At 73.1% G+C, this 15,235-nt stretch overlaps 2 protein-coding genes across 4 annotated transcripts; one reads left to right on the top strand and one right to left on the bottom strand.

The window, feature by feature from the left end:
- Positions 1–1,153: 1,153 nt before the first annotated feature.
- ERBB2 (erb-b2 receptor tyrosine kinase 2) lies at positions 1,154–12,036 on the top strand. 3 transcript variants are annotated; one of them, XM_075522775.1, is made up of 27 exons: positions 1,154–1,321; positions 4,123–4,274; positions 4,355–4,541; positions 4,906–5,043; positions 5,148–5,216; positions 6,075–6,187; positions 6,284–6,425; positions 6,495–6,611; positions 6,790–6,916; positions 7,012–7,085; positions 7,160–7,250; positions 7,361–7,560; positions 7,642–7,774; positions 7,910–8,000; positions 8,079–8,239; positions 8,331–8,378; positions 8,517–8,655; positions 8,747–8,869; positions 8,947–9,045; positions 9,140–9,325; positions 9,418–9,573; positions 9,672–9,747; positions 9,854–10,000; positions 10,096–10,193; positions 10,263–10,433; positions 10,679–10,952; positions 11,096–12,036. In XM_075522775.1, the coding sequence occupies exons 1-27, from the start codon at positions 1,249–1,251 to the stop codon at positions 11,437–11,439; spliced, it is 3,729 nt and encodes a 1,242-aa protein (XP_075378890.1). In that variant the 5' UTR covers positions 1,154–1,248; the 3' UTR covers positions 11,440–12,036. The 3 variants fall into 3 exon arrangements, with proteins under 3 accessions (XP_075378890.1, XP_075378889.1, XP_075378888.1); XM_075522774.1 differs by having other exon boundaries at positions 7,910–8,239; XM_075522773.1 differs by having other exon boundaries at positions 7,361–7,774.
- A 305-nt stretch (positions 12,037–12,341) lies between these two features.
- Positions 12,342–15,150, bottom strand: MIEN1 (migration and invasion enhancer 1). The gene is made up of 4 exons (XM_075522776.1): positions 15,030–15,150; positions 14,303–14,400; positions 13,748–13,824; positions 12,342–13,295 (listed from the first exon to the last, which is right to left on the bottom strand). Exons 1-4 carry the CDS (start codon positions 15,116–15,118, stop codon positions 13,212–13,214), a joined length of 348 nt encoding a protein of 115 aa, XP_075378891.1. The 5' UTR covers positions 15,119–15,150; the 3' UTR covers positions 12,342–13,211.
- Between the last annotated feature and the right edge of the window lie 85 nt (positions 15,151–15,235).

Genomic DNA, 15,235 nt, shown 5'->3' with positions numbered 1-15,235 from the left:
CATGGCCTGGGCTGCCTCCGCCTCGGGGTGGGCTCTGCAGGCCTCGGCCATGCGAGACCCCGGGCGGGGGCCGCGGGGTGAGGACCCCCAGGCTGCCGCCCTCCCACGGGGTACCGATGGCTGGGGACGGGGGGGACGTGCTGCCCCCAGCCCCGCTGTGCCATCCCCCGGGGCGGCCGCTGGCCTGGCCTGGGGTGGCGGTGATGGGCCGGCCCCCCCGCTCCTGTCCCCGTGGAGCCGTCGCCCCTGGGCAGACGGGGGTCCCGGCCCCCCGGCACTGGGGGCCCCTTCTCCGGCCCAGCCGGGTGCCGCCTCCTCCCTTGGGGGCTGTGGGTGGCCACGGTGGCACGTGTGGAAGCAGGGGACGGGGTGGCCAAGGGGGACATGGCGGGAAGATGCGGGGATCCCGGCCCGGCCGCGACGTCCCCTTCTGCCTGGCTGGGGGGGTCCAGGCGGGGCTGGGCTCGTGTGGGGTCCCCGTCGCGGGCTGTGATGCTCCCAGGGGACCCCCTGTCCCCATCCCTCCCAGGGACCCCCTGTCCCCGTCCCTCCCCGAGCACCGGTGGCTTGTGCCCAGGGTGGGGGACAAACGCCAGCTCTGGGCCACCTCACTGGGGACCCATCGAATGCTGCTGGACCGTCCCCATGGCCCGGGCTGTCCCCGTACCCCAGGACCATCCCTGGGTGTCAGACCTGTCCCTCGCACCCCCCGGGACTGTCCCCCCCCCCGCCCCGGGGGGCATTACTGTCCCCCCTCCCCTGCACCGGTGACCGTCACAGCCCCACCGGAGCAGGTGAGGAGACGGGGACCGGGCTTGTGTCCCCCCCCCTCCAGGCGACCCCACGGCGAAGCCTCCACACCCCCCCCCACCCCACCCGCTGCAGCCGGTGCCGCCCCCGCCGGGACCGCAGCGGGACCCCGGGACGGGAGCACGGGGGGGGGGGGTACCCGCACCGGGCGCTGTGCGCCGCAGCCGGGGCAGCCCCCAGCTCCCGGAGCGGGGGGAGTCCCCGGTGCTCCCGGGGGATGGGGGGGGGGGTGAGGGGGGGGTGGGTCCGGGACGGCGGGGGCGGCGGGAGCGCGCGCGGGGAGCTGGGGGGGGGGGGAGGCGCGCCCTCGCCCGGGGCCGGGAGCGCGGCGCGGCCCCGCGAGGCGGAGCCCGGGAGCGGCGGGAGGCGGCGGCTCCGCACCGCAAACTTTCCCGGAGCGGCCGGCGGGGCCATGGGCCGCGGCCCGCGCTGAGCACCATGATCCCCGCCGGAGGCTGCCTCTGCGCCGGGCTCCTGCTCGCCGCCCTCTGCCCCGCCGCCGCCGCCGAAGGTGGGTCCGACCGGAGCGGGACCGCGGGACACCGGGGGGGGGGGGGTGCACCGGCGATCGAGGGGACACCGGGGACCGGGAGGACACCGGGCCGCGGGAGCGTCCCCCCCGGCGGCGGCGGGACTTTGCGCAAAGTTTTGCACGGGAGCGACCGGCACCGAGGGGACCGGGGGGCAGCGGGAGGGGACCGGGGGTGGGGGGGGCACCAGGCTGAGGGTCCGGCGTGCCGGGGGGCTGCTCGGTTGGAAGTGACGGGACCGCCCGTCCCGGTCCCGCCCCGATCCCCCCCCCCCCCCCCCCCGGTGCCCCCCTCGGTCCCCCCCCGGTTCTCCCCGCCGCGAGCAGCGCGTCCCCGGCGACCCCGCGCCGCGATCGCCCGCAGGGGCTGGGGGCCGGACTGGGCTGGACTGGGCTGGACTGGGAGGCGCTGGGCCGGAGGGGGCTGCCCGGCCCGCTGCGCCCCGGCCCCCCCGAGCGGGATGAGCCCCGGGAGGAGTTTGGGGGACGCGAGTGGGGACCCCCCCCCCCCCGCCCCCCGCGGCTGCAGCCGCTCCCAGGGCTCCGGTAACGCCGGGGGAAACGGGGACGGGGGGACCCCAACTTCCCGGCGTTCCCCTCCCGGAGCCGCGGGGAGGTTTCGGGGCGCAGGGCAGGGAGCCGCGGGGTGCTGGGGCAGGCACGGTGCCCCACGGAGCGGGTGGGTGGGTGGGTGGGTGCGTCCCCGTCGCTCCCATCCACATTCTCGACGTGCCGCACCCTGCCCAGCCCGGGAGAGCGGCCGGGGAGGGAGCGGGAGCAGCCTGGGCAGGAGCCCTGCCTGCGCTGCCTGTCCCGAGGCCTCGGCCGGGCACGCGGGGATGGGGCTGGCAGGGGACGGGGACAGCAGGGGGACAGGGCTGGTGGCCCTAAGGTGGGCGATCAGCAGCCCCAAAAGTGACCGGGAGGGTTCGACCCCCGCTGCCTGCTCCGGGCCTGCGTGCTGCCTGCACGCAGCCCGGTGTTGGGGGGCAGGTCCCGCACCGGGGGGGGGGGGTTTGGGAAGCAAATGCCCAGCGGGGCTGAGCCGGTGCGGGGTCGTGGGGCTGGGGCGTGGGGACCCACCGGGTGCCCTCTGCTCCCAGCACCCCACGGCTCGCCCCGCTCAGAGGGTCTGTGCCGGGGGAGCTCCCGGCTCCGGGCTGGGGACACAGCGGCGTGTCCCCGCAGCCCCGACCCCGTCCCTGGGGCTGGATCCGTGTGCTGGCTGGGAGGGGGTGACTCGGGGGGCACCGGAGCCGGGGCGGCCCCATGGGCATTGTGGCCGATGGGCTTTGCCGGACGCTTTGGCGGCTGCCTGCGGGCAGACGGGGCGATCCGCCGTGGCGCTGCCCACCAGAGCAAGGCAGGCAGGATGGCTCACCGACTGCCCTTCCCGCTGCCCGGCCAGCGGCCCGGAGGGGCAGGCAGGGCCAAAGCCCGCGGGATGGAGCCCGGATCCCACCAGGATCTGGCCCTGCCGCTGCCACTCGCCCGTCCCGCCCGCCCTTCGCCCTGGGAAAGCCTGCGGCATCCTCTGCCTGCGCCACGGGACAGGTGGAGGGCAGACCTTGAGCTTTGGCCGCCCGCCGCGACGGCGCAGTTTCCTCCCGGGGGGGGACGGGGGAACCCTCCGGTGGCCCGGCTGAGGCCGCCGCAGTGGGGTGAGAGCTGAACCCCAAATTCGGGGGGCTTCCCCCTCCCTGGCCGTGCCTGAGGGCGGTCTCCCTGGCTCGGTGGCCGCGGAGCAGGCGGAGGAGGCGGCCGCCAGCCCGGTCCCCCGGCCGCGAGGCCGGTGCAGGCAGCTGCCGGCACCGGGGGCTGTCACTCAGCCGCGGCGCGGCTGGCAGCCCCCTCCAGCCGGGGACCTGGACGCCAAACCCCTGCCCTGGGCGGAGGGCGAGGCACGGCTGCCCGACCCCCGTGTGCCTCGGTGCCCCCCTGCCCCGTGCCCGGCTGGCGGCACCGGGGCCAACGCTGGGGCGGTGGCAGGGTCGGTGCTGGAGCCGCGCCGGGGTCAGCGTCGGAGCTGGGCCGGGGTCTGGCGTGGGGGTGGTCGTGCCGGCACGGTGGTGGGGTGCCGGGGGCCGCAGGCGCGCCGGGGCTGGGCCGTGCCTGCCAGCCCTGCGTCACCGCTGCTCCCCAAACACGCCCGACCTGAAAAGGCGGTTCCTGCCAGGAGCGGGCGGCTGGGGGCCCTGTGCCACCCGTGGCCGTGACTCACCCGCCCGGCCCGGGGCCCAGGGCGGGCTCCTGCACCCCCCACCCTGCACCCCCGCCCGCCCCGATGCCCCGGGGACGGTCGCCTGGCCAGCAGCCCCCCGCGGGATGGGGCCGGCCGGGCTCCGGCAGCCGTCGCCGCTCAACAATCAGGTCTTGTCTTGGCGCGGCCCCCCCGCCGGCGTGGGCAGAGCATTCCTGCCCACGGCCCCCGCTCTGGCCCCCGGCACGGCACGGCCGGGGCTGCGGGTCCCAGCCCGGCCCCCGGCAGCACCCAACGCCCACCACGGGCGCGAGGCGACGTCGGCCCCCGGCTGTCCCTCATGCGGGGCCGGGGCCGGGTGCCAAAGCGGGAGCAGCTTTGCCACATGCCGGGGCGGGAGCCGGGGGAGCGGTGATCCAGGAAGCCCATCGGAAGCTGTTGGGAGCAGCCCCGGAGATAAACGGCCGCCACCGGATCCGCGGCATTTCCTGCGGAGGCCGGTGCCGCCGGTGGCTCGGTTTCCCACAGGGGCGAGGATGGGCCGAGCGAGGGGACCCACTGAGCTCCCGCTCCGTCCCCACAGTCTGCACGGGGACCGACATGAAGCTGCTGCGTCCCTCCAGCCCCGAAAGCCACTACGAGACCCTGCGGCATCTCTACCAGGGCTGCCAGGTGGTGCAGGGCAACCTGGAGCTCACCTACCTGCCCCCCGACGCCGACACCACCTTCCTCAAGGTGTGTAGGGGGGGGAACGCTCCGGGGGGGGGCATGGCGGGGGTCCAGCCGGCCCCTCACCCCTCTCCCCCCGTCCCCAGGACATCAAGGAGGTGCAGGGCTACGTGCTGATCGCGGAGAACCAAGTGAGCCGGCTGGAGCTGCAGAGCCTGCGCATCATCCGGGGGACGCAGCTCTTCCAGGAGCGTTACGCCCTGACCGTGGTGGGCAACGCCGGCCCCGCTGGCACGCCGGGGCTGCGCCAGCTCGGCATGCGGCACCTCACAGGTCGGGGACGCCTCCCCGGGGTGGGCGCTCCTGGCGCAGGGTGCTTGGGGCTGCGGGTGGCTTCTCCTGGGAGCTGCCGGGTCCTGCCTGGGGTGGGTGCACGGGGCTGCCGGCCCTGCCTGGGGCTGCCGGTCCCCAATAGTCCCTGCCTGGAGCTCCAGGTCCCTGCCTGGGACTGGGTGTCCCCGTGGGGTGGCAGGTCCCCGTCCAGGACTGGGTGTCCCCGTGGGGTGGCAGGTGTCTGGCCGAGACAAGGTGTCCCCGTGGGGCTCCAGGTCCCTGCCCAGGGCGGGGAGTCCCCGTGGGGCTGCAAGACCACCCCCCCCGCGTGGTGACCACCCCCCCCCCGCCTGTCCCCACGCAGAGATCCTGAAGGGAGGGGTGCGCATCGAGAGGAACCCCCAGCTCTGCTTCCAGGAGACCATCCTCTGGTCCGACATCTTCCACCGGCACAACGAGCTCCGCGGCGAGACCCGTGTGGAGAGCACCCGCAGCCGCAGCTGTGAGCACCGGGACCCTGGCGGGGGGGGGGGTTGTACCCAGGGAGGGGGCCTGGGGGTTGCCGGCCCCCACGGCATCGCCCGCTCACGGCTTCTGCCGGTGCAGGTCCTGATTGCCGGGCGCTGTGTGCCGAGGGGCACTGCTGGGGCGAGGGGCCGCAGGACTGCCAGACGCGTGAGTACAGGGCCTGCAGCCAGCTCTGCGCCCCCCCCCCCCGCCCCGGGACCCCCAAAGCCCCCGACCTGCGGGCCCCTGCAAAATCCCTGGGGACCCTCCCTCCCTCTGCGTGTCCCTGCCCCATTGACCCCTACTTGCCACCTAAATCCTGGCCCCAGAGACCCCCTGGACCTTCCACTTGTGCCCCCAGCTCCCCATGGGCTCCCCAGAATCCCTGCTCTGGAGACCCCACGTGTCCCCCCAGATCCCTGTCCCATTGACCCCTACTTGGTGCCCAAATCCCTGCCCCAGAGACCCCTAAAATCCCTGCCCTGGGGGCCTCCACTTACCCCCCCCCAGATCCCTGCCCTGGGGATCCCCACTACCCCCACTTGGCACCCAAATCCCCCCCCAAATCCCTGCCCTGGGGATCCCCACTACCCCCACTTGGCACCCAAATCCCCCCCCAGATCCCTGCCCTGGGGATCCCCACTACCCCCACTTGGCACCCGAATCCCCCCCCAGATCCCTGCCCTGGGGATCCCCACTACCCCCACTTGGCACCCAAATCCCCCCCCAGATCCCTGCCCTGGGGATCCCCACTACCCCCACTTGGCACCCGAATCCCCCCCCAAATCCCTGCCCTGGGGATCCCCACTACCCCCACTTGGCACCCGAATCCCCCCCCAAATCCCTGCCCTGGGGATCCCCACTACCCCCACTTGGCACCCGAATCCCCCCCCAGATCCCTGCCCTGGGAACCCACCTACCCCCCCAGCTACTCATCCTGGGGACCCCCACATCCCCGGGGGGGGGGGGGGGGGGGAGCTGTTGGGGTCCTCGTCCCCACCGCGTCTCTCCCCCCCCCCCCCCCAGTGACCAACAGCATCTGCCACGGCTGCCCGCGCTGCAAGGGCACGAAGCCGACGGACTGCTGCCACGAGCAGTGTGCCGCCGGCTGCACCGGCCCCAAGCACTCCGACTGCCTGGTGCGCACCGGGGACGGGGGGCACCGGGGACGGGGGGGGGGGGGGGGACGACACACAGACGCCGGGGTCCCACGCCGGCTGTCGTCCCCCCCCCAGGCGTGCCTGAACTTCAACCGGAGCGGGATCTGCGAGCTGCACTGTCCCCCCCTCGTCATCTACAACTCGGACACCTTCGAGTCGGTGCCCAACCGCGACGGACGCTACACCTTCGGCGCCAGCTGCGTCAGCCAGTGTCCCTGTGAGTACCGTGCTGGGGGGGGGGGTGCGGAGCCGCCGCGGCCCTGACCCCCTGCCCCGCGCCCCCCAGATAACTACCTCGCGACGGAGGTGGGGTCCTGCACCCTCGTGTGTCCCCAGAACAGCCAGGAGGTCACCGTCAACAACGTCCAGAAGTGCGAGAAGTGCAGCAAGCCCTGCCCGGAGGGTGAGCAGCCCCCCCCCGGTGCCTGGGGGGGGGGACACTCTGAGGACCCCAGGGATGCGCAAGGGGTGCTGGCCGTGCCCTGGGGGGGGTCCCTCCGTGGCCAGCGGGGCAGGAGCAGCATTTTGTGGGGAGCGGGGGGTCCCAGCGGAGCACCCCAGCCCCGCTGTGCCCCCCGCAGTGTGCTACGGGCTGGGAGTGGATTTCCTCAAGGGCGTCCGCGCCGTGAACGCCTCCAACATCCAGCACTTCTCCGGCTGCACCAAGATCTTCGGCAGCCTGGCCTTCCTCCCCGAGACCTTCGCCGGGTAAGCGCCCCGGCCCCCCGCACCGAGCCCGCAGGCGGCTGCCGGGACTCCCCCCCCCCCCCCTCCCGCTCCAACGTTCCTCCCATCCCCGGCAGGGACCCCAGCACCAACACACCGCCCCTGGACCCCAAACTGCTGCGGATCTTCGAGAGCCTGGAGGAGCTGACAGGTGACAGCGGGGGGAGCCGGGGGCTGCGGACGGGGCGGGGGGGGCACGGGGTGGTGACGCTTGGCTCCCCACAGGCTTCCTCTACATCGCCGCCTGGCCGCCCGGCTTGCAGGACCTGGGTGTCTTCCAAAACCTGCGGGTCATCCGGGGCCGCGTGCTGCACAAGTGAGCCGGGCAGGGACACGGGGACACACGGGGACACGGGACGGGACGGTGTGTGGGTGTGTGGGGGGGGTGGGAGGTGCACGCGCGCTCACCCTGCGGTGTCTCGGCAGCGGCGCCTACTCGCTGACGCTGCGGGACCTGGCGGTGCGGGCGCTGGGGCTCCGCGCCCTGCAGGAGATCAGCAGCGGGATGGTGCTCGTCCACCACAACCCCCAGCTCTGCTTCCTCCAGAAGGTGCCTTGGAGCAGCATCTTCCGCAATCCCCGCCAGCGCCTTTTCCAGACCCACAACAAGCCCCCCGAGCAGTGCGGTAAGCGGCGCTCACGGGGGAGACGGGGCTGGGGGGAGCGCCGGCGGACCCCCTGGTTGCTCACGGTCCCCCCTCCTGCAGAGAGCGAGGGGCTGGTCTGCTTCCACCTCTGCGCCCACGGGCACTGCTGGGGCCCCGGCCCGACCCAGTGCGTCGCCTGCGAGCGGTTCCTGCGTGGCCAGGAGTGCGTCGCCTCCTGCAACCTCCTGGACGGGTAAGCGGCGAGCCCCGGGGACGGCGGGCAGGGCGTCGTGTCGTTGTCGTCGTCCCCCCCCCCCCCCCGGTCCGGGGTTACGGGGGGTCCGGGATCCCTTCCCCGTGCCCACCCCGCGGTCCCTTCGCCCCGCAGAGCCGTCCGGGAGCACGCCAACGGGACGCGGTGCCTGCCCTGCCACCCCGAGTGCCAGCCCCAGAACGGCACCGAGACCTGCTTCGGATCGGTGAGGGTGGAGGGGACGCGGGGGGGTGAGGGGGGAGCAGGTCCGGATGCCTGGGTCCCTGACACCCCCCCCCCGCAGGAGGCCGACCAGTGCGTGGCTTGCGCCCATTACAAGGATGCGCAGCAGTGTGTGCGGCGCTGCCCCAGCGGGGTGAAGGCGGACGCCTCCTTCGTGCCCGTCTGGAAGTACCCGGACGAAGACGGGGTCTGCCAGCTCTGCCCCACCAACTGCACCCACTCGTGAGTCGGAGGGGATGCAGCCAGGCATGGGCAGGGGGCCGTGGGGGGGCCGCTGCTGACAAGGGGGGGCTGCTGCACGCTGTGTCCCCAGGTGCACGATCCGGGACGAGGACGGCTGTCCTGTGGACCAGAAGCCAAGGTACAAGCGCGGGTGCCCTGTGCCGCCCCGACTTCCACCCCTCTGGGTGCCGGGGGGCTCCTCCAGCTGGGACCCCCACCCTGTCACCATCGTCCCCTCCACCCCCCCCCCCCTCCCCGGTCACCTCCTGTCCCGCAGCCAGGTGACGTCCATCATCGCCGGCGTGGTGGGGGCTCTGCTGGTCGTCGTCCTCCTGCTCATCACCGTTGTCTGCGTCAAGCGCCGGCGGCAGCAGGAGCGGAAGCACACCATGCGGCGCCTGCTGCAGGAGACCGAGGTGGGGACGCTGGGACCTCTCCCGGGGGACGCGGACCCCCAGTGCCGGGCCGTGCCAGGAGCCCAGCCCCTCACTCATCTGTACCCTGCAGCTGGTGGAGCCGCTGACGCCCAGCGGGGCCCTCCCCAACCAGGCCCAGATGCGGATCCTCAAGGAGACGGAGCTCAAGAAAGTGAAAGTCTTGGGCTCCGGCGCTTTCGGCACCGTCTATAAGGTGAGGGGTGGGGGGTGCCACCAGCGGGCCGGGACCCTCCCTGCTCCGCACCCCCTCACCGGTGTTCCCCCTCCCAGGGCATCTGGATCCCCGATGGGGAGAGCGTGAAGATCCCGGTGGCCATCAAGGTCTTGCGGGAGAACACGTCGCCCAAAGCCAACAAGGAGATCCTGGACGTGAGTGTGCCGGCGGTGCCGGTGGGCGAGCGGTGCCGGCGGCAGCCCCCCCCCCCCCCCCCCCAGCCTGACAGCCCCCCGACGCTGCCCGCAGGAGGCCTACGTGATGGCAGGGGTGGGCAGCCCCTACGTGTCCCGGCTGCTGGGCATCTGCCTGACCTCCACGGTGCAGCTGGTGACGCAGCTGATGCCTTACGGCTGCCTCCTGGACTACGTGCGGGAGAACAAGGACCGCATCGGCTCCCAGGACCTGCTCAACTGGTGTGTGCAGATCGCCAAGGTAGGATGGGGGGGGGTCCGGGGGTCCTGGGAGGGGACCTGGGGGGGCGAGGGGGGGGCGCCCGGGGTCAGCTTGACGCGCGCCGCCTCCAGGGGATGAGTTACCTGGAGGAGGTGCGGTTGGTGCACCGGGACCTGGCCGCTCGCAACGTCCTCGTCAAGAGCCCCAACCACGTCAAGATCACCGACTTCGGGCTGGCCCGGCTGCTCGACATCGACGAGACCGAGTACCACGCTGACGGCGGCAAGGTGGGGCTCGGGGATGCGGGGACGGAGAGATGGGGACCCCTCGGGGACAGCCAGACCCCCCCCCGGTCCTGCTCAACTCGCCGTTCTCCCTGTCCCAGGTCCCCATCAAGTGGATGGCGCTGGAATCCATCCTCCGCCGGCGCTTCACGCACCAGAGCGATGTCTGGAGCTACGGTACGTCGCGGTGGCCCCATCCCCAGGCTCGGTGCCGGGGGGGGGGAGGTGTGTGCACTCACAGGGGGGCTCGGGGCACCGCTCACCCCTGTCCCCGTCCCCCCAGGCGTCACCGTGTGGGAGCTGATGACCTTCGGGGCGAAGCCCTACGACGGGATCCCCGCCCGGGAGATCCCCGACCTGCTGGAGAAGGGCGAGAGGTTGCCGCAGCCGCCCATCTGCACCATCGACGTCTACATGATCATGGTGAAATGTACGGGGGGGGGGACACACGCAAGGACGCGGCACGGGGACAGGGCGGTGGTGGCACCTCGTTCCCGGCCCTGACGGCGCTCGGCTCTGCCCCAGGCTGGATGATCGACTCCGAGTGCCGGCCCAAGTTTCGGGAGCTGGTCACCGAGTTCTCCCGCATGGCCCGGGACCCCCAGCGCTTCGTGGTCATCCAGGTACGCGGGTCCCTGGGGGTCCCGTCCCCCCGCCCCGGTGCGGGCACTGACCGCTGCCCTCACCCCCAGAACGACATGGTCGGGCTGCCCAGCTCCATCGACAGCACCTTCTACCGGGCGCTGCTCGAGGAGGAGGACATGGACGACCTGGTGGACGCCGAGGAGTACCTGGTCCCTCACCAGGGCTTCTTCAGCGCCGAGACCTCCGCCACCTACCGCAGCCGCATCTCCTCCACGCGGGTAGGTGGGCTCGGGGAGGGAAGGGGGGCCAGGCAGAGCCCCCCTTTCCTGGCAGAGGTGCGTGAGGTGACCCGGTGCCGGGGCAGCCCAGGGCAAGGCTGCGGCCACGGCTGTGCTGGGGGGGGGGGGGGGTGTGGGGTGCAAAGCCCCCCCGCGCCGCCCAGGGTCCCTGTCTGCGGGCACTGGGACTGGCTCCTTGGTGTCGGGCTGCAAGCGCCCGACTCCGCGCCCTCTCCCGCACCCAGAGCACGGCAGAGACCCCGGCCGACGTGGAGGAGGGTGGGGGCTTGGCCGCCTTCCCCTTCCCCCCCCAGGGCCTGGCGGAGGGGCCGGAGGGCCCCGTGCCGGAGGTGCCGGAGGGGGACGGAGGGGCCAAAGCGGCCCTGCAAAGCCCAGCGGTGCGGGAGCCCAGCACCCTGCCACGGTACAGCGAGGATCCCACCGGGCTGTCGGCCGAGGAGAGCGAGGGTCCGGACCCTGAGGGCTTCACCGCGCCGGCCCCCCGCACCACCATGCCAGGTACGGGGGGGACGGGGGGGACCCTGCAGGAGGGGGGGGGGGGGGGGGGGGCTGAGCGAGCACCCTCCAGCGTGCTCGCTCAGCCCCCCCCCCATCTCCCCGCCTGGCCACGGTGGCCTCCAACGCGTCCCTCGTCCCCGCAGAGTACGTGAATCAGGCCGGGGAGCAGCGGTCCCCCCCCCGGCACCCCTGCACGCCCCCGTCCCCACCGGACAAAGCCAAGGGGCACCAGGGTAAGAACGGGCTCATCAAGGAAGCCAAGCACCCCTTCCCGGGGCCCTTCGGCCACGCTGTGGAGAACCCCGAGTACCTGGCACCCCCCGGCCCGCCCGCCCCCGCTCCCTTCAGCCAGGCCTTCGACAACCCCTACTACTGGAACCAGGACCCCCCCAAGGCCAGCGGCCCCAAGGGCGGCCCCGGCACGACGCCCACGGCCGAGAACCCCGAGTACCTCGGCCTGGCCGGCCCCGACGACGCAGCCGCGTAGGGCCGGGCCGTGGAGAGACCCCCCCCCCACGCACACACACACACTTCGCCGAGGCAGCTTGGGGAGGGACGGCACGGCGAGCCACGGACGCGGGGCCAGCGGCCGTCCCCTCTGCCTGGTGGCGTCCGTGCTAACGCCACGGGGTGACACCGGCCACGGAGGGCTGGCAGAGCCCAGGACGCTGTGGGACAGCGCGGCAGCACGCGTGGGGACAGAGGGGGGTCACCCTTCGTGCCAGGTGTTGCTCCGGGACCCCCCCCCCGCCCCGGAGCTGGGCACCGGCAGGGGTGACCCGCAAGCCGCGCCGAGCCGGACGGCGATCAGGAGCAGCCCGGGGAGCTCAGCCCCGGCACGGCCCCGAGGACAGCCTGCCACCGTCACCCCAAAGGCTCCTCCGCCACCACCCACCTCTCCAGGGCTGTCCCGCTCTGGCTCATCCCGTGAACCTCGCCGCCACCCTCCCCGCCGGCGCCGCAGCCGCGCCGGGACACACGGACTTGCACTGAGAGCAGGCGGAGGCCGGGCCCGCATCCCGGCTCCTCCCGGATTCTTTTGAAGCCGACCGTATCGCACCGAGATGTATATTTCATAATTGTACATTGGTTTTTTTTTTTTTTTTTTCTACTCCCCTTGTCTGCATGGTTCCCCCTTTCTCCGTCGCTGGCGCAGGGAAGCCAGCTCCGTCTGCCAGGGACCACCGCGTCCCTTCCCTCCCGGCCTCAGCTGCCACCGCCCACGGAGGCGGCCAAGGGCAGGACCCGCTTACCTGGAGGGCGGAAGCCCTGATCCCGCCCGGCCGCCGACCAAGGGCAGGGCAGGCAGGAGACGGGACCCGATCTAACCCCGCTTTTGCACCTCGGCGCCCGTGTCCCGCCCCCGTACTCGAGGGACACGAGAGGGGCCACGTTCTCCTCTGTCCTTTATTCAGCACCGGGCCGCTGGGTTTATACACAGTATAGAATAAATAGGGGGCCCCCTCCGCCGGCTCAGCCGCCCCGTGGCGAAGGGCAGAGTCATTACGGGCGGAAAGCGAGAGCCGAGAGCCTGAGAACGGGGAGGTGGGGCGAGCTGGCGGCCGTTAAATAAACCTCTTGGCGGTGGGGACGGAGCCAAGCCGGGGTTCCCATGCCCGGCTGGGGCAGCCGGTCCCCGCTGCCCTCTCACCGGTTTAAACAGTGACAGGAGAGACTTTAATCATTAACGAATCACGCTCAAGATTACGGCGAGTGGTTTTTCCTCTGCGTTAACTTGCTGGGAGGTCTGGAGCTGTAAAGTGCCCTCCAACACCCGGCCTGGCTCCCCTCGAGGGCTGGGCAGGGTGTTTGGGGAGGGGGCCCCCAAACCCCCAGCGGCTGAGGGAGGGGAGAGCCCCCCTGCGCTGCCGGGCGCTGCGGGGAGGCAAGCGCAGAGGAAGGGGAAGGCAAAGGCGGGCAGGGGAGCCACGCCGCAGCCGCACCCCGCGGTGGGCCAGGCACGGCGGGGACGTGACCCCAAGGGACGGGCCAGAACGGCCCCCCCGGCGCGGCCAGCCCAGCGACACCAGTACCGCAGCTCTGCCCATCCCAGCTCTCGCCCCCAGTTCCCCGGGAGGCTCCTTACGCTCTCGCATTCCCCGCTCTCACGTTGCCCTGACGTCCCTGGTCTCCCCCGACGTCCCTACTCCCCCCGGGCGCGCAGGAAGCTAACGAAGGCAGCGAGGAACGAAGCAGGGGGACGCTGAGGGGGCCGGGAGCCGGCTGCCAGGCGCTGGGAGATCCCAGCTGGGCGCGGGGCTACAGGATGACGCAGGGGGGGCGGCTGTTGGTGATTTTCTCCAGCGGTTCCCCATTCCTCGCTCTGCGAATCGCTTCGATCAGCTGAGGAGACAGAGGGGAGGGGGTCGCGCTCCGGGCCGGCCTCGCCACGAGGTCCGGTGGGGGAAGGAGCGCTCGGGGTGGGGGGACGCAGCAGGCAGGAGCGCTTGGACGCAACGTGTGGAGGTCGGGCAGTGCCGCGGGCCTAAATCGCGGCCGGAACTCCGGGGCAGGAGCTCCAGGAACCTTCCCCCCGCTCCCCACGCGAGCAGCGGCTCAGGCTCGCGCCGTACCGCAGCAGGACCTGGAGCGGGTCCCGACAGGGCGGCAGGAAGGGGAACGACGCCCGACGGGATCGCGAGGCATCGCCAGAGCTCGGGCAGAGCTGGTGGGTGATGAAACGGAGACGGCGAGGGAAAAACCGGGCACAGGGGAGGGGAGCTCGCTGCAAAAACAAACCTCCCCGCGGCCACCAGCCCGGCTGACGCAAGGACCCTGCGGGGCCGGGTACTTACGTCCTTCTCGTAGGGAAAGCCTCCGTTCTCCAGCTTGGAGAAGACCAGCTGCCCGTTGATCTCAATCTCGAAGGCACCTTAAAAGCACACAGGGCCGAGCCGTAAGCTGTGCTCCTGCCCCGCGCAGCTGCCGCCAACCCCCACGCCCGTCCTGCAGCCGTTCCCGCCACACCGACCCCCGGCACAAGCGTCCGGGAGGCAAAAACGCCGCGGTGGTACCCCCAGACCCACCAGGCCATACCCCCCGGCGGCAGGACCGGGCCGGCAGAGCACAGAGCGCACCCCTGGAGAGCTCGGGGGGGGCCCTGCCCTTGCCCCTGGCAGACCCCCAGGCTCCAGAGCCTCCGCGCCCTCCGACACCTCGGTGAGGGGCAGCCCCCGCGATACGCCCAAGCGAGGCACGGCCCCCCCCCAGCCTCGCTGCAAGGTTTACGCCAGCTCAGCCCCCCTGCCCTCCCCAGAGACGGGGCTGACACCCAGCACCCAGCAGAGCGGGGGCAGGCCGGGGTCACCCCCGCCGCAGCGCACCCCAGCAGGGCTGCCGCAGCCCCTTACCTGTGCCCCCCAGCCTGGACTCGATCTCGATGTCGGGGTACTCCTCCTTGACAGCGCTCGCCAGCTCCTGGTACGTGGGCTCGAAGCCGCAGGGCTCGCTGGGGGCAGGCAGGAGCGGGTGAGAGCCGGGGCCTCGGTGCGCGGAGCCCCCGCCAGCACCCCTCGCCCAGACGCTCCCCACCCAAACTAAGGAGCCCCCCAGCATCCGCCTCCCCTGCTACTGCCTGTATCCCCAGGCCCCACATCCTCCCCAATAACCCCCCCACCCCCAAATCCCCATCCCCAAACCCCTCCTACCCCCCTGCACCCCCCCACTCATCCCCACAAGCCCCCCACCTCCTACACTACCCCAGCTCCCTCAGCCCCCCCGTATCCCATTACCCCCTGGCCCACCTACTCCCCCGCACCCCAACCCCCCCCGCCCCTGCCGAGCCCCCCAGCCCCCTCCTCAGCCCCCCCTTACCCCCCCGTGCCTGAAAGCCCCCCCAGCACCCCGCATGCCCCGTCCCAGTTCCCCCAGTTGCTGCCTCCAGCACCCCAGTGTCCCCTTCCCCTCCCACCCCACTGCCCCCCTCCGGGTCCCTCACACCCCTGACCGCCCCTCGGCCCCACCACTCCCCCCCGTTCTTCGCCCCCCGGCCCGGCCCCGCCGCGCTCCCCCCCCCCCGCCCCCGCAGGCGGCGGAGCGGCACCGGCAGAAGGAGCCCGGGCCCGGCGCCGTGCTCACCAGTACTCCACCACGATGCGGACCCGCCGTTCGGCCTCGGCATCAGCCTCAGCCCCGGCCGCCGCCACCGCCTCGGCCCCGCCGCTCATCGCCGCCGGTCCCGCCGCTCGCCCGCCGCTTCCGGGTGCCGCCACGTGATGCGGCGCTTCCGGCCGTGCGGCACCACTCCTCTCGTCTGCTCCGGGCGGGCCGTGCCGCGCCACCTG

Source organism: Mycteria americana, chromosome 22, assembly GCF_035582795.1.
Source record: "Mycteria americana isolate JAX WOST 10 ecotype Jacksonville Zoo and Gardens chromosome 22, USCA_MyAme_1.0, whole genome shotgun sequence".
Classification (NCBI taxonomy): Eukaryota; Metazoa; Chordata; class Aves; order Ciconiiformes; family Ciconiidae; genus Mycteria; species Mycteria americana.
The sequence above is the reverse complement of the archived record's forward strand: the minus strand, read 5'-3'. Positions and strand labels throughout refer to the sequence as shown.

What these genes read in the sequence shown, in the direction of transcription:
- ERBB2 (XM_075522773.1), top strand. Translation starts at nt 1,249, where the DNA reads ATGATCCCCGCCGGAGGCTGCCTCTGCGCCGGGCTCCTGCTCGCCGCC. An exon ending in CCGAGACCTGCTTCGGATCG is followed by an intron (nt 8,001 to 8,078) that starts GTGAGGGTGGAG and finishes CCCCCCCCGCAG; the next exon opens with GAGGCCGACCAGTGCGTGGC. An exon ending in CCCCCGCACCACCATGCCAG is followed by an intron (nt 10,953 to 11,095) that starts GTACGGGGGGGA and finishes TCGTCCCCGCAG; the next exon opens with AGTACGTGAATCAGGCCGGG.
- MIEN1 (XM_075522776.1), bottom strand. Translation starts at nt 15,118, where the DNA reads ATGAGCGGCGGGGCCGAGGCGGTGGCGGCGGCCGGGGCTGAGGCTGAT. An exon ending in CGCATCGTGGTGGAGTACTG is followed by an intron (nt 14,401 to 15,029) that starts GTGAGCACGGCG and finishes GCCTGCCCCCAG; the next exon opens with CGAGCCCTGCGGCTTCGAGC. An exon ending in GCTTTCCCTACGAGAAGGAC is followed by an intron (nt 13,296 to 13,747) that starts GTAAGTACCCGG and finishes CTGTCTCCTCAG; the next exon opens with CTGATCGAAGCGATTCGCAG.